Genomic DNA, 18,101 nt, shown 5'->3' with positions numbered 1-18,101 from the left:
GAATTGTTTGTTCTGTTCGACAGAATTATACATGGCATTGACACATAACCAAAAATCTTACAATTCTGTTTTTTTTTGTAGGAGTCAGAAAAAAGAAAATAAACAATTTTGAAGATATCTTGATGAAGTACTAGTGATGTAGTTTAACGTAAGGGGAATATTAGAAACACGTGCGAGTCGTAGCAGACGACATTTGTTTGTGACAGGTGCTTCTGCGCGTCTATTTTGCTTTCAGAATGCATATGTAATCATTACAAATGTGTAAATCGATGTGTAGGTCGTCATTCCGGATAGGTCATATTCGTAATGTAGAAGAATAATATGCCTTATTCAGGTCGTTTTAGGTAGCCGTGTTTAGAAATGACAGTAGATCTAGTTGTTCCGAGCCGTACTGCTTTATGAACTGCACTTCCCGGCACCGAACTGATAATCTAAAGATCATATGAATCTAGGGCTTTCCTAGATCTTTAAAGTTTATAGCCTAGTATTTCAGAATTATGACAAGGATCCCTTTGTTTCTATTCGTAATTTCCAACTTTGTTTTGCAAGGCTTTGTTTTGTTGTTTCTTTCTAGAAGATTAGAGGCACAAAACAGCTGTGGTAGAAAAGGACGAGACAATGGATGGAGATTTAATATGCAACTTTAAAAAGTGCAGAAAACAAATCCGTTCGTTTGCATGGGTATGTCTTTCATCAATCATGATATCAAATCATTTCTAGATTTATATAATAGAATCATACAACAACCCATTTCTTTAGCAACTGAAATAATATGCTTGGCTTTATACGTGGCTGCGAAATACGATGATCATAATCTAATGCATATATCCTACATACGCTTACGTGCTTAGAGCCTATACACAAATTATTAAATGTTTTAGTTTTACATACGACGGAGCTAATCGATTAATACAAGTTGGTAATTTTTGTAAATCTATTTATCAGTGATCAGTGATCATACCTTAACAAATTAAAAAAGAAATTGCACCTCTCTTTCAGGTTACCTCGTGCTCACGTATCCTTACCTTTAATTTGTGACGTGGCCTATGGCCGATTGACATACTAGTCTGCAAGTCTGCAAGATTTACAGTTCAAATATCACCCACATGTAAAACACTACAAGTATACGCGATACTAGCACGGAAATTTCAGCTGTTCGATTAACGCTGATATTATACGGCCTGCAGTAAAGCCGAACATACCAGACTGGAGCATTAGTTACTCTTTTGAATAAAATGTATCTTTCCTTTCTGAGGAATTGGTCTCACGTACCCTGATACCTATAGCCAGTCATTTCCAAGGTAATTGGGTCACTTCACCCATAAGTATTCAAATCAGTATATTGTCAGCACATCATAGTCGTTCTATAGGCTTACAAGAAGTTAACTGTATATGTATGCAATGAGGCAATGTAAAAGCTGGGTATATGGGTATAGAAGGGGTATGTGAAAGCCTATCACCGGTTGTAATTGTGTATGTGCATGGTGTTTAAGGATGGTCCACAAACCTATTTAAAAGGATACCGTTTTCATTTCGTGTTGGTTACAGTAAATACTTTGACGAACATTTACGCATGAGGGATTACATTTATTGATGGCAACTCAGTAAGGGACAAACTATGGGGATTCAAGTTGTTAATGTATACATGCTTTAAAGGAGAGATACACCAACAATAATAGTAGCTTATGAACTCATTTCAAAGTTATTCCTGTAATTTAGGACTACACGTCATTGCAATGCGATGCATCTCTCTCTCTCGGGAGAGAGAGAGAGAGAGAGAGAGAGCATGTATTTAAACCCCATTCCCTTTCGTAGCTCTTGCAGCCTACATTTGTGTCCTTTTAAATTCCTAAAATTAAGAACTTGAGGGTTCCTTTATAGAATTTACCTTATATACATAACTTATTTCGTGACTATATATATAAAGAGATTATTAGCAATATATTTATTTTCACATAAGCCAAGTTACTTTACATAGGGACATTCTTAACATTCTAAGATGTATTCTGTGATGAAGATGGGAGTCGAGAATTCAACAAATCAGTTGTTTGTCCTGCTTGTGAGTAACATACTAACTTTCTCGATGAGTTTGAATCTATATATATTGTGATATATATACTGACACACTATGAAAACGCAAAGTGGTATTTGGGATATAACTGCAGCATTGCAACAGTTTTGTCTGAGTTTAAAATCCTCGTTCACGTTCTCGTACCTGAACAAAAGGTACCAGTCATGTTACTTATCAAGTGTCAAAATCCACTATGCGTTTTCAAAGAGTTTCAGTTCTCCTACAGTGTTCACTGGTGCATCCTTTCAAGCAGCCTTTCCATGTTATATGTATGAAGGGGATATCGTTATAAAATTTTATTTTCACTTCATCTTATATTCAATCTATTTGATATATTGCTATGCAATGTGTAGTTAAAGTACCTACTTAAAATATACTTCGTATGACACAGTGACAGATCTGGTTGATTATGGATAGCTTTGCAAATAATTACCATGGACATGTATCTCCAGACACATATTTATTATCATTTGAACTGGAAGGAGTCATATTCTCGTTCAGAAAATACAAACAGTGTGACAGTTGTTTAGTAAATTCGGCATTACACACTCACTCATGCAATATTTTCATATTTTATGTAGGTGAGACTACTCTCTCAGGAAAGTGCGACATTGTCAGAAGTAACGTGCAGCCCACAGAACAGTGGAAATCTGTAAGTATAACCTATGACATACACACAATATAATTGTTTGATTATTGAGATAAATTGTGCATAAAAAAACAATAAATTATTTAAGTCACATAAACACTGGAATGCAAAAATTTCCACCACTGTGCGAAAAAGAAACAGTAATGTGTTTGTTGGACCAAATATCGAGACATTTCATTGATCTGTGATACATGCACTATACGCTCTAAACACGAAAGAGATACCTGTGCAGTGATAGGGAAATTCTGTTTGACGCACAATGCGTGATTGTATACTTTGATCAGCATTATACGATGGGGGAGTGAGTTTAATTACCAAGCACTGATACGTTTGTGGACGCCCCTTTCTATATGAACATATTGAGGTGTGAATAAACTGTCATCAGCTTTTTCATGTGTTAATATCATTCACCCACCTGTGATAAAGAGCTGAACTTAGTATGAAGATATTGATGTACACCTGAACGAAGTGTACCGTACTAGGCGTCACCAATGTGTTAATAATAGCTTTAAATCATTTTAACTATTTTTTTTATAGTATAGTCTAGTTCAAATGTAATCCTGGTATATTATAGAACATGATACAGAAAACATAAAATGCGTTTAAAAGCCCATAAATGCCTTCAACACACAACACAACCACGGTCACTATTACTGTCTTTGCACACCTGTTCAATGTGCACATTATCAATGACGGGATATATTGTATTGACACAATCCCAGTGATATTATTCTAAGTTCCTTTAAAATTTAAGGAATATTGCCATTTGTATGGTAAGTGTCGATAAAAATTGAGGGTCGAGTGGTCGCACTGTGCTCCGACTGAGTGATTCTATGCACTCCGATATTGTGAAAGTTGCTAATACATAGAGGTTATCACGCGAGTGTGTTTGGGGATGGTAAATATCCTGCATTAGGAATAAACATTGTAAATACATAGTGTTTATTCCTAATAAAGGATATTTACCATCCCTAAACACACAAGCGTGATAACCTCTTTATCATATAATGTCATTCTTCAATTCTGTGATTGAAAATCGCTTCCCCTCTCTCACAAACATTACCGAAACATTGCGAGTTTTCCTGGAATGCGCGCATTAATATTTATTACGTCACAGGGTAGGTGATGTGTCAGTCGGACAGTGACAGTAGCCAATATAGTTCAAACTGAAATCTGTTTCTTATACAGTGGCGAAGCAACATATACGCAAAACAACAATTGTTTTTACTTGCCTTTCGCGACAATCCATCGGTCTGTCCGCTAGAGTAACTGCCCTTTGTCAAAGGGAAGCTACTCTAACCCTAATCTATGAGATATCACGGCCAGTGATTGTTCACAGTCGGCCTGTTCTGTCATAACGTTAAGAAGTGTAGTCATATGTACACACAGCGCCAAAACGAAACAAGGTAACAATTCATACATATTTCGCCTAAACCCAACTATTTTTATTTGTGGAAAAGGTTTCAAGCCGCAGAGGTCTACAAGCACAGATATGGCTTCTGATCCTGCTTGGCTAGGCCTAGTGCCCTCGCAAAATTGTTTCGAAATTTATATCTCCAACGTTGCCAAAACTTATAAAATGCCTTAGTTACGTCGCAGTTCGACACTAACTTTCAGTATATAAGACTGTTTTTTTTTTAATAATTGTATCAATTCCCTGTAGTTAATCCAGATTCACGATGGTTAATTCTGACTCGATCGCCGAATGACAAGTGCGACGCCATGTTTGTTTATAAACACTGAAAGTAGTCCCTACTTGACCTTTGATATTTGCATCTCTATCCGCATATGACCCCAGCGGATATCGTTTTTATCCGTTTGCTTTATCCTGCCGAGAAACCTACCCATTATATGATAAAACTAAACATTAGCATATATTCGCTCACTCAAATTCTGTTCACGGTTGAAGGTAAAATAACAGTGCTAAATTATAATCAATTATATCTGTGTATACATTTAAAATGTCCTCAACAGCTTCATCACTACTAACAAGAATTCGTAATTACTATTAGTGTTCAGAGTGTTTTTCAAATGATGACTTTGGCTTAATTTAGAAGCTCACTATTTGTTTCCAACGTATAAACATCTGCTCAGTTATATATACGAGATTGGTTATTCTGCAAAATAAAACATAAACTGCTATCATTAATTGTAATTAGGTAACTGCCATATTTGTTAGTTAACGTTTTGGGGAAATGTATTTCACTAAACTATGCAGATTGTTTCTGCAACACACAGATGGTGATAGCCGGTCAGAGGCCTGAAGTTATCATGGAGATTTGCACCAGAGCACTCTCATTCTGGACTTACCAAGTAAGACAAAAACATGTTCTCCCAAGTTGTAGGGTGTCGTTGTCGCTGTTAATCGGGACAATGGTTCACTTATAGATAACCTCACTTTTCTCAGCGCTATAAACTGCAGACTGCAAAGAATGGATGCTATATGCTAATATAGGATTCATCATGGCTTAATTCAATTCCAGATAGTGATAGCGAGAAACGACTGTATTACATAACGTTTAATATTTTATATATCAGCCGGTACATGCAAAGGTCGCAGAACACGTTCACTATACCCGTTTGCGCATGCCGATCGTGTTCACACAATAGGCTGATTTTGTCAGTATTAACCGCCTATCCAAGCTGCCTCGAGTCGCGTTTCCAAAGAAATCTCTCGTGCGTGGGATCCCGCCCTTTATTCTTTAACTTTAACGTGTCTCATTGCCCAAGCTACCAACAGCCCACAAGCTGTGTCAGGACATGAAGCCACACCTCCAAGGGCTTATTTTTATTAGCAACTCGCATTCAAGCCAGGACGGATGTCCTACCAAAACAGGCACAATATATGTATCCCCTGCTCATGGTTGGCAACGAAAAGGAACCGGATTCAGCAGAGAAAGTTCGGGACAGAAATATGAAGGTAATACTTTCTTTGTCACACTAAACTGGCATTCCTTAGGGAACATTGTTTTTCAACTTCAATATTTGCTTTTGTGCATGTGTTAATACCTGTTTACCTAGGTAGCTTATGGATCATGCTGATCTTAATAAATACACAATGGGGCCTGCTACAACCATATGGACTTGATAACTACATTATTAAATGGACTCGGACGGAGTTTACACAATTTTGAATGATACTGCAAGTAGTAAATAGTGCAAGGAAAGAATTCATCCGTTTATCCCCGCCCCTGAAATCCGTTATCAATCAGCTAAAAAGAGTACGGTAGGCCGTGTATAAGCATACCATGCTGTATTGTGTCTTAGTAATATAGATGTACTTTAGCCTTTTATAACTATGAAGTTGATTACTATATGTTATATCGGTCTATGACGGAGTTTACACAATTTACGATGATATCATAAAGCAGCCTAAGGAAAGAATCCAACCCGTTTCCCCTGCCCCTGAACTGCCTCTCTTACTTAGACCGAAGGGGTTCGGGGTTAATACCGGCTGTGAAAACATTACCCGAGGGTACCGGTGAAACCTTTAATTTTGGTATAAACACCTGCTTAGGGGTTCGTTGGAACCATTGTGAAGTCTACTCTTAGATTATATAACATGATGACTCGACTATAGCTCAAGGAATGTCCTAATTAAGTAAATCGACTTATATATTATGTAGATAATCGCGTTGTATACAATCTAATTGCCTGATGAATGAGAAATCCTCATCCATGACAACCTTCTTATCATTTTGTGAGAGTTATTCACTGACCGTTTCCTCCCGAGAAACCCTCATCAGTGACCTATGCCACGTAGGTTAGAAACAAGACTCGTATCACAAAGGGAGACAAGTCCATAGGTGTGAGAAATGTGTTATTTAGAAAATGTCAGGTCATGTAAATAATGTCAGTGCTGTTTGTGACGTCGTGGTAATACTATGAGTTCACAAAAGCATACAAGACATATATAAATATATGAACATTCTTCAAAATGACAATCGATCTAAGGTCCAAATATTAATCAATGTCAAATCAAGTGTACCGTATCCGGCAAAGCTTGCCGATGATGCACCAGTGCATTTTTTAACCATGTCAGTTCTATTCTATATTATTGTGCTTTTTAAGAGAAGCCGACTCAAACGTTAAAGCATCAATAGATCTCCAAAATCTAAATTGTTCTTCTGCTTATGTTGGAGTCGAGGTATTTTATCAACATCCTTAAAGAGGCTGTATATACTGTTAATATCTCATAAACTTCTCACATATACAAGTCATATAACACTGCAAAACACTACTTATAAACAAAATATGTGTCATACCACAAGATGAATAAATCTGAGATAAATATGCTTGTGTATAAGATTTAAGAATATTCATTACGCACTAGTTTCTATACGGTTATACAAAGTCTAACGTTTGACGAAGAAGCTATGACGCGTGACGCAACGGTACATCAGAAAAGAATGTATTGAAATTATTATTTGCTGATATGAGAAACACCCTTTCGCCCTTATTCATATAGCTATTATACAGACACATTAGTTTTGCTAATCATATGGCGGCCTACACTTTGGTTCAAGTGCACCGACATACTGACGAGTCGTTCAAGCACCCTTTCATAAATAGAATAACATCATTTTATCAATTTTGAAAATATCAGTCTAATATAATGATACTCTTTTTGTATCATTTCTTTTATACATCTTTAAATTGGGGAACGGGTAAACAAGTACAATGTACGCCCTGCATGGAATATCCTTGTATATATGAATCTTAATCTTCCTATGTGAGTTCATATGTGTTTTATTTCGAAGTATGAATCGGCGGGGTTTTTTAATAGCTATAATCATGTACACAAAATATTCCCATCCGTTGTGTTTTGTGTTTCATACTGACATGATTGTCTACCGGCCATGCATGTATTTATTTAAAGTTTTCCTCCAGGAGTTTGCGGACATCAGATCTAACTACACTGTACAACATGTGTTTAGAATGTAAACACATACAAGACATGTTTAGGGAGAATAAGGGTCTTTCACAAATGTATAAACACTATCCTAAAAATGTTTAGATCCTTAACGCGTCAAAATTATGGGACAAGGAACGTGCTTAGCTTTAAGTTTAATTGGTAGAATAATATCTTTTTGTGACATAAGCAACGAATCATGTGTGCAGGATTAGTTACACTGATACACAGGGTTAAAGCCTGTAGTGTAAAGCCTATTTCTAGTGTATCCGGCCGAATTATTGCTGAAATATTGCTAAGAGCGGCGTAAAACAATACTCACTACAGCGTGTAAGATAATCAACTTGAAGTTTAAGACATATATCAAACATATAATATAATATTAGTTCTGTTTTACAGGTGAAGATCTGGGGTAGAATAGGTCTTCAGCAATCCATGCTTGCCCTAGAAGGAGACTATGCTTGTTGTAACAGGCGACTAACAGGATCGGGTGGTCAGGCTGGCAAACTTCGTTGATGCATGTCAAGCAATATTCCAGCTATATGACGGCGGTCTGTAAATAATCGAGTCTGGACCAGACAACCCAGTGATTAATATCATGAGCATCGATCCACGCAATTGGGATCGATGACATGCATCAACCAAGTCAGCGAGCCTGACCACCCGATCCCGTAGTCGCCTTTTACGACAAGCATAGTCATCTTTTACGGCAAGCATGGGTTGCTGAAGACCTATTCTACCCCGGAATCTTCACGGGTCTAGCAATGAGTGAGTGAGTCAGTTTGGTTTAACGCCGCTTTTAACAGTATTCCAGTTACATAGCGGCGTGTCAGCTTAATATGGGAGGAAAGCCCGAAGTGATGCAGGTCTCAGACGTTTACCACTTCGGTGAAACCCACGAGCACGGGTATGGTGCTGACAAACCTAGAAACATAATCGGGGCGAACCGGGATTCGAACCCACAATCATAGGTTTCTGGCGTGTCCAAGGGACGCAACTCTGCACAGCGAATCGCAGCGCCTTAGACGACTGGGCCACCCGTGCCCCCGGGTCTAGCAATGACAACAACAGAATATTTAAGAATTTGTATTTATTGAAATGTGCTTTAAATGGCTAATGGTTTGTTTGGCAAGGGACAATTCAATGTGATCACAGTCGCCACCATATCTGCAAAACGATGTACCGAAACGTGTTTAGATAGAACGCACCAAATGTGTATACATTCCGTTTTGGATTTAAACACATTCCTAAACATGTTTAGATCTAAACATATCTTGTATGTGTTCACATTCTAAACACAATATGACAGTGTAGCGTGGATTGGGCTTACAACAAATCTTAGATTGTATGTGCATGTTAAACTTTTCATTTTATAATTACTGCTTTCTGTGTTGCAGGTGTCCACATGCCTCATGGGAAAGTTAGCTCTGATCCTCGTTTTCTTCAACTGTTCCCTGATCCTATCCTATCACGTGATGCTGTACAACAGGGACCTTGTGGACACAAGGATCAATAATTTGAGGCTATCACAGATCCTCGACAGTCAGGGTTCGCATACAAATAACGTCGCTCCAACTGGGGACAAGGGCCAAAAGGCTGTTGATGTACTGATGGGCAGACGACACATAAATGGAGTATCTGAGAAAGTAAATGGGAGCTCTGGTGATGTTGTACAAAGATCATTAAAACACGGTGGCAATGATAATCCCACACCACAGCCTTTGATTAACAGAAACAAGTATTTGGTCTATCTGTGTAATAAACAAAAGCTTTGTGGAGGATGGGGAGTTCGACAGGCAGGGATTATCAGTACGTTTCTCCTGGCAAATCTAACTAACAGGATATTTAAAGTGTCCATGACGTCACCGTGTAAACTACAGCACTTCCTACTCCCTAATCAGTTGAACTGGATACCGAATATCGAAGAACTTCGGGGAAAGTCTCTCTTTGTCATCAATGACGTTCATAATTCAACATTTTTGGATATTTTGAGATGGAAAAACTTCAATATGTATTACTCTCAAGATATTGTATTCATCAGAGCAACAATGGACTTTAATGGAATCGTTACACAAAATCCAGTTTACCAGAAACAGTTATCTCAAGTGGCAAAACAAACACAATCCTCTTCATTTAAGGACAACTGGAATATGTTGATGGGACCTTCAATTCAAGCACAGATTGCATTGCAAGATATACTTGCACTCAACGGTCATTCTGTAAAAAGATACGAAGATCTCACATGTGCACATGTAAAACTTGGAACTAACCCTCGAACTGAAAATGTTCAGAATATACTACGGATTTTACAACAGTGGACAAAAATGAATGCGAAGGTATTCATCGCTACTGATTCTGACGACTTTCGAAAAATATCTAGGAGTAGGTTTGGATATAAAATAATAGATTCAGGGGGTACTGTATTGGACATTGACGAGGAGAGAGGCACAATCGATTCATGTCTTGGATTACGTACTGTTATTTTAGATCAAATGATTCTGTCACGGTGCAAGGTGCTTGCACTTTCTTTTAGTGACGTTGGAAGAAACACAGCTTTGCTAAGAGGCACACATGAAAATGTTCACATTTTCGTCAATGGGGATTTAAAACATTTCACAAATGATAACAATGTGAAGTGACACTTGTTACCCTTTGTGATACAAGTACATGGAAAATCGATTTTCAGAGAGGCTCAACTAAGATGAGTGAGTGAGTTGGGTTTAACGCCCCTTTGAACAATATTCCAGTTATATCACGGCGTGTCAGCTTACTGTGGTCTCACGATGCAGGTCTCAGGTGAAATCCACGAGCAGGGATATGGTGCTGACAAACCTAGAAACATAATCCTTAGACGACTGGTCCACCCGTGACCCCGCCCAAGTAAAACAAGTCACATTAACGTCAGTGAGTGTTGAAACATTTCATAAATGAGATGTGACATGATGACCATTTTTGTCATGATTTTGTAATCATCGTTTTTACACGTGGGCGTGTAAGTAGGTTTGGTTGATGCTTTTAGGTAAATACACCAACTCTATGATAATCTATTGTACATCTTTGAGTGTTCTACCGGTAGGTCAGGACATCTGGTGTCATCACTGATTTTCAGTGGTCCATTCTTATATTTCCCACCGCTATTTTGCTTTAATTACTTCCAATGGACTTTGTTTCAGTACATCATTGAGACTGGTTATTCTCCTGCGTGCCGTTTTATGTTGTATAAATATGTGTATGTCTTTTGCCTTTACGACCAGTGAATGACACCTTTGTCTTAGCATTTTTGTTATTTCAAGTAACTCGTGTCACTGGGAATATGTTATATACCACACTAGAAATTAACAATGCTCTGAGAGAAAAAACAAACCTGATATGGTGTTAATGAGTATTCGATGCCCCGATTTTCATTTGAAACCGAATACTAGTATTCAATAATAACCTTAAATATGGAAACATATACTACCTTATCTCTTTTCAGTGTCTTTTTAGGAATATAACACGTGTGGCAAATGTTGAAGCATATTGTAACCGGAAACACCACAAAATACACTGGTGTGTGTAACATCTACCAGCGCTACGATCCCAATGCGACGATAATGTCATTCTGTTGCTTAGCCAGTCTTAAACAATAATTATCAATTAACTTGCCTTTTCGTGTGTTTGTGACGGGTGCAAACGGTTTTGAAGGATGCGCTCACCTATTCTCGAACACCTGCTATCATCACTATTTGATAGTGATTCATAAACACATGCTCATGATGTAGTTCGAATCGCACAATGGATTTTCTTTGCGTTTCTTGTGATAGTAGAGGTTGTTGGTTTTTTGTCGGGTTTATTAACGCGATTAAATAACTCTGATATGACGGGACTAGCAAGTAGTTTGAAACAACTTATATTGTTTAATTATTTTGTCATTCAAAGCATTGCATTTCACTTAATAGAATTGGGAAACTTTGAATTTGGCTGTAATTTATAGTGACACAAGTAACGCTAATCTTTTGGACAAACTAATGTCTTTCTGTTATATTAGACAATAGTGTATGAATTGCGAGTCAATAACATGTTCCTAAATGCACTTACGCTTGGGTTTTTAAAGTCAGCAGGAGCTGATATTGGTGATTTCACAGATGACCAGGAGCACAACGCAATTCGTTTGTGATGGTTCGTCGTCTATGTATATTCAGGGATTGCACTTCGGATGAATGATTCATGTTTTATGTACTTATTGTTCAACGTTGTATTTTGTGCAGAATAAACATTTCCTCACAAAGGTAATGCGTTTCAATTTATCAGAAAGAAGGTGTTCCACCATCGAGAGATGAAATCTGTTGACAAGTAGAGTCTGTAAGCATGTCGGAGGATCAAAGTCAAAAGACCAGGTTGAAACTGACGCAACACTTGTTTCGGGAACATTTCCTCGACCGATATTTAACTTAAACCTGACCCCAATTCAATTTGTAAACGGTTAGTAATATGCAATGGCCATTTTAGATAGGTAAACCAAATAGGTAAAGAAGATCAATGGTCGCATCTTAACGACTTACAAACTGACACTAACCTTTCCTGACCTACGCCAAAACGTATTTGTGCCATGTGTGAAACAGACATTGTAATGAGTATGTGAGATTTATATACCTAATCAAATTTGAGATAGTTTGAATCTAACTTGCAAGAACTGCCAATTACCCTGAGCCCAGTTCTTTAACCTTCCCTTGCTGTGCCGCCTTTTCTTACATTGAACGTCACACTTTCAGACCCACCAAGAAATCATCTACCAGGAATACCAAGCGACCAAACACAGGGAAAAGTCTTCGCAGCTTCAGCAATACTATGAACAAATCGTGTCAAAAACTCAAACTGAGTTGACAAGTATCCTGTCTCGAGAAGGAATCAATGTATTTCTCATTTCCATCATAGATGTCTAATAATATGCACATGACGCGAAGTTGTCAGACAGGTTACGTTCACTAAGTGTCGTAATTGATTCTGTTATTTCATTAAAAAAACCATAAGGCATTCTCAATGATGTTTACATAAACATAATTGTATGTATAGAATGTGGATAGAATGTATTCGTTTCAGATACAGTGTGTGCGTTATTTTTCTTGACTACTCCCTGCCTTGAAATCCCATTTAAAAGGTGTGAGTACAGTGTATTACATTCTCTCTTACAAGTATATAATTAGAAATAATAATGTTGACAAACTGAAAAAAATCGCTTGATAATCACAACATAACAATGAATCAAATGAAACGATCATATATGGGATATCAAGATGTACCGTCATTTGCCTTGGATGTCACATGATGAACAATCAGTTTAAATTTTAGAATTTTTGTGGGTTGTACTGTCGTCTTGAGTCGTCAAATCTAATGTTAGTCTGTCCTTGCATGACAATAGCAGGTAGAAATCAAATCTAATTTACGCATTGATCATTCAAACACCTATCTATAGCTAATAAACTTGAATAATGACTATACGCTTATGTGACGAAATATAGATAATTAATATGACACTGGAGTCCATTGAAACGTGTTCCAGTGGCCAAGAAGGACCTGGACAGTATGAAAAAGAAGCACAGTGAGTTGGCGGAGAGATTATCTGAGAGAAGCAGACAGTACCAGAAACTGCAGGTTGTATTTCATCGACAGGTTCCCTTATAAACAAAACATCCAAGATGCAAATAAGTTAATCTCGAAGTAATGATCCCTTGCGGATATGTTTCCTTGAATGTAGAAAAGGACAGGCCTCCCTCATTCAGTCTTTACTCGGTCATTTCAGCAGCAATATTAGTAATAATGAAATTGTGCATGTATAATTCGAGATGACATGATATATAAATGTATTTGACATGGATCATTTGAATTAGTAATTTGTAGTGTTAGGATAAGGTTTAGACATGTATGTGTATACATGTCAATATAGTCAGTATCTTGTGTATTCAGTCGTTGTACGAATCACTCCGGCGACGGTGCATCACACCTGCTACCTTCAACGGTTGCGGGGATGCGTCCATGATTGATCAGACAGCCAACAGATTACAAAACTTCACCATGAACCTTACCACTGGAGGTAGGTCGTTATTCATCACATACATGGTGTCACATTTGAAAGGTTGGCTAGCGAACGGTTTTTTTTTCACATTTTCACAGCCTTGGAAACAAGACTTTGATAAAAAGGCTAGTGGACGCTCTTGCCTCGGGAAGATGAGCCTAATCATGGTAAATAATGGTTAATCCGGGTACGTGTACGTGGTGAAGACATACAGTTATAATCAGCTAGTGAAAACCAAGTCCCATCTGTTAAAATAATTACTGTCGGAAAAGGTAGAACAATTATTTTTGCCCGTTAAAACAAAATAGAATGTTTCACAGGCTGAAGTAACTACCGATCTACCTACCTGCGGTTTGAAGTATTTTCGTCACAAAGAGTCCTATCGACAATATTACAGGAGAAAGATTCAGATTATTGTATTACCAATGATCTAGGGCTTATTGATGGATGTGTGCTAGTTTTCTGTGTGTTTGTGTTTGTGTTTATTTACAGTGTTTTAGATAATTGTTTACGACTGAAGTTGAGTGTACCGTATTTCCTCTATTAGACGCCGTGGTTCGAATTGAAGCCGGGTCAATTGTTCAGTGCAAAAAATAGAAGCCGGGCCTCTAATAGGATGCGAGCTAGTTTTCGCGTCGAAAAGGACAACTTATGATTATCATAAGGAAATGAATGGTGATGTGTTTATAGACTGGTTGGAACACCAGCTACTGCCCAATCTAATCTAAACACACCCGTGAAGATCCGGTCTTCAGCAACCCAAGCTTGCCTTAAAGGCGACTCTGCTTGTAGTAAAAGGCGACTAACGGGATCGGGTGGTCAGGCTCGCTGACTTGGTTGATGCATGTCATCGATCCCAATTGCGTGGATCGATGCTCATGATATCAATCACTGGATTGTCTGGTCCAGACTCGATTATTTACAGACCGCCGTCATATAGCTGGAATATTGCTGAGTGCGGCGTTAAACAACAAACCAACCAACTCTTTTTCTCCAGGGATCGCATTTCGGTAATTTTACACAAACCGTATAGATATTGTGTGTGTGTGTGTGTGTGTGTGTGTGTGTGTGTGTGTGTGTGTGTTTGTTTGTTTGTGTTTGTGTTTATTTACAGTGTTTTAGAACATTGTTTACGACTGAAGTTGAGTGTACCGTATTTCCTCTATTAGACGCCGGGGTTCGAATAGAAGCCGGGTCGATTGTTCATTGCAAAAAATAGAAGCCGGGCCTCTAATAGGCGCCGGGGTCGATCAGTTGATACGAGTGCGGCGTAAAACATCAAACCAACCAGCCAACCAACTGAAGGCGACCATGCAGGAATATCTGAAACCTTGCAATGTCGATTTCAGACCATCTGAAACGAAAGTTCAACTCATGGAGGCACAATACGGTCGCGTTTCTTATGTACGCCAGTGAGCCATTGTGAGCTCAAACCTATTGAGCTTATCTGAGCTAACTGTAAAGGCTTCGTGGCAGGACGTAACAAAACATTCAACTCACACATGTCATGGGGTTGATCAACGTATCCTTTGCTAGAATCACACCAGAGATCACGTTCTTGAAATAGAACGTCAGTACCGCCAAACGCGATGCGTAGATATCAGCCTTATTACATCAGTTATCATACCTGATCATTTTTCAAGCTAATAATGACAGCAAAATTTTGAGACCACCCCCAACTCGAGAATGCACGGGCCTGGGGACAGGTGTTCTGTACTTACCTCAGGCTATAGGCTGTTTCATACATGCATGACAACACACGGATATTTTCTAAGAATATCATTTTACCTGTAAAAGTACCTTTTAAGGTTAGGTACATCTGCGTTATTTTGATATGTGCTATGTATATAACCCTATGATTCATATTTATAAAATGAAGATAGACAAGCATTTTACAAGCATTTCTGACAGCACTTAAGTTGCTGAGTCGCGCTTGAACAAAAAAAAGTTCTAATATTCTTTAAGGAGGTTAAACAGGTAGGCTTTCCTTTCTCTTGAATGCAGTTTCGCTTTGGATGTGTCTGATCTGACAGAACAGATTGTTTCTTGATGTAGGAGCTGATATTATAGCAAATGCCTCCCCCCACCCCGCTCTCCAAGTACAGGGGTTATCATGCTGTTATTCACCGTCGTGTGTGTACCAATTGTCAGCCCCTTCATAGTTCTGTCATTTTCATAAATGGATCAGCCCCATCATACATGGTTTCACAGACCCAAGTATAACTATTAGCCAAGTAGTGTGTCTAAGAGGCATTTGGAGTTATTTATTACGTATTTTTTGCAATCGCAGTTACGGCCGTGCCCGAGTACAATGAAATATATCAAATTCTAAAATTCTACTTGAAACCGTTTTCGTTTTCTTCTTCAGATGTTTTGCGTGGACAGAATATCTCGAATCAAGGCTCCAGGGCACCGTCACCCCCCGAAAGTGAGTTTCTATCATTCAGTAAACAAAAAACATTTTTCAGCAAGAGACAACGTACAGTTTGAGAATAACTTGTACTTATCATGGAGGGAGGTGATGCCAGTGTGTTAGTGAGCAGAAAAGCCTGGTTCGATTCCCTCATGGTTACAATATGATAGTCAATGTATCATGCCTATTATCGTCCACGATGCCTTGCAAGTAATGTTGGGTTGAACAACTAAAACATATTACTAACACCCTTGATAAATGACTCGAAGATAATTGGCGGTGAGATGTTAAAATCGACGAAGACAAGCTTTTTCGAAGAACATTCTTTGATATTTGTATTGTATTTGTATGAAGGTATTTTCTTTTATGTTCTAGGAGATTTTGTGTTCCGCCCAAACAACACGCCACTGTTAGCTGAGCAGAGCCGATTCAGTTTGATGTTGGGGACACCCAAATAGGTTTCATGGAGCTAAATGGAGGCCCACGGACGAAACTATAGGATACCCTCTGAAAACTCAATTAACATTTTAATGTGGTGTTTCAAGGTTGAAAATCCATTATAATAGAAATTTATCACCCAAAACTTCCGAGTCTGCGAACTGGAACTTGTGTTTTGGTATTATCTTCATTAGATATTAGTCTTCGTTATGGACTATAGTATCTATCAGCTGATCTAACTAATTGTACTAGACTCAGACTCAGGCTTATTTCTCTGACTGAGTTATTCAGAGGAATTGTACCCTGCAATTTTTCATTTGTCCCTAACGTATTTCCAATTATCTAGCTTATAAATAGTTATGTCCAGGCATTTGATGTGTAGTTTGGACTCCAAAGGTAGTCATTGTTAAATGATTCAACTATTTATTCATGAATATGTAATGGTGTATAGTGTATATGTCTCTGTGGAAAGATATGGCACATTTTATGCTCAATTTCATGTTTAAACCTTTATGACCCTCATATCCCCTGAATTTCGGTAATTATGCTGCAAAAACTCCTTTAATTTAGTTACTTTATTCCTACCAAAATTTCAAACATGGTCGCAGCGGCTTCAATGTGACCAAATAATTTAGAATTTAATGTAAATTGCTTGGCAAAAGAAATTATACAAGAAGAAGAAGAAATGTATTCGGTAACAAAGGCAGCATGGCCAAGAGTTCAATACATGAGATAAACTTTTGCACATGGGCCAAAAAAATAAATCAGTATTTGCACGAGAAGTGTAACCCCAAATTTCCAAACCATATAAAAATATGGAAGCTATTTTACTGTCAACTATTATAGATGCTACCTTTAGAGAAATGTTTGGATAATCCTTTAATAAAGCAATAATAGGAAACAAAGCCTTTCTGGTTTGTAGTGCTAATGTTACACTCGCTTTTAACCAAATTAATCTGGGTGTGAAGACAATACCTAGATATTTATAGTGGGATACTTCTTTCATATTTTTCAGGGGGCATTGGTGGCCCAATCATCTAAGGCGTCGCGATTCGCTGTGCAGAGTTGCGTCCCTTGGGCACGCCAGAAACCTATGATTGTGGGTTCGAATCCCGGTTCGCCCCGATTATTTTTCTAGGTATGTCAGCACCGTACCCGTGCTCGTAGGTTTCATCGAAGTGGTAAACGTCTGACACCTGCATCACTTCGGGCTTTCCTCCCACATTAATGTGACACTTGAATACTGTTTAAAGCGGTGTTAAAACCAACTCACTCACTCATATTTTTCAGTTTGTCTTAGGTCTCCGCCATTTCTGAAAACAACAATACATGACTTCTCCACGTTAACTTCTAGGCCCCATTTGTTACCAGAACCTTTTAACACATTAACTTTTCTTTGAAGGCCCATTGCAATGTCAATTAATGTTACATCATCTACATTTCTTCATTCTATCTACCAAGTAGGTACAAGCACATTTATATAAAAAAAATATAGATAAACAGGATTCAACACCTGTGAGTGATGGTTGCTACACAGGACACAAACAAGAAATGGTTATTTGATGC

At 38.1% G+C, this 18,101-nt stretch overlaps 2 protein-coding genes across 2 annotated transcripts; both read left to right on the top strand.

The window, feature by feature from the left end:
- The first annotated feature begins 618 nt into the window (after positions 1–618).
- On the top strand, positions 619–16,555 carry LOC139465696 (E3 ubiquitin-protein ligase CCNB1IP1-like). Its single transcript, XM_071247483.1, has 11 exons — positions 619–681; positions 1,000–1,015; positions 2,000–2,059; positions 2,653–2,723; positions 4,959–5,033; positions 12,384–12,498; positions 12,749–12,769; positions 13,172–13,263; positions 13,576–13,702; positions 16,053–16,112; positions 16,473–16,555. Exons 1-11 carry the CDS (start codon positions 619–621, stop codon positions 16,553–16,555), a joined length of 783 nt encoding a protein of 260 aa, XP_071103584.1.
- Positions 5,464–11,837, top strand: LOC139465694 (uncharacterized). The gene is made up of 2 exons (XM_071247480.1): positions 5,464–5,640; positions 9,030–11,837. The coding sequence occupies exons 1-2, from the start codon at positions 5,566–5,568 to the stop codon at positions 10,269–10,271; spliced, it is 1,317 nt and encodes a 438-aa protein (XP_071103581.1). The 5' UTR covers positions 5,464–5,565; the 3' UTR covers positions 10,272–11,837.
- Positions 16,556–18,101: the final 1,546 nt, after the last annotated feature.

The sequence above is a fragment of the Haliotis cracherodii genome, unplaced genomic scaffold (assembly GCF_022045235.1).
Source record: "Haliotis cracherodii isolate W230 unplaced genomic scaffold, xgHalCrac1.p SCAF_18, whole genome shotgun sequence".
NCBI classification, from domain to species: domain Eukaryota; kingdom Metazoa; phylum Mollusca; class Gastropoda; order Lepetellida; family Haliotidae; genus Haliotis; species Haliotis cracherodii.
The sequence above is the reverse complement of the archived record's forward strand: the minus strand, read 5'-3'. Positions and strand labels throughout refer to the sequence as shown.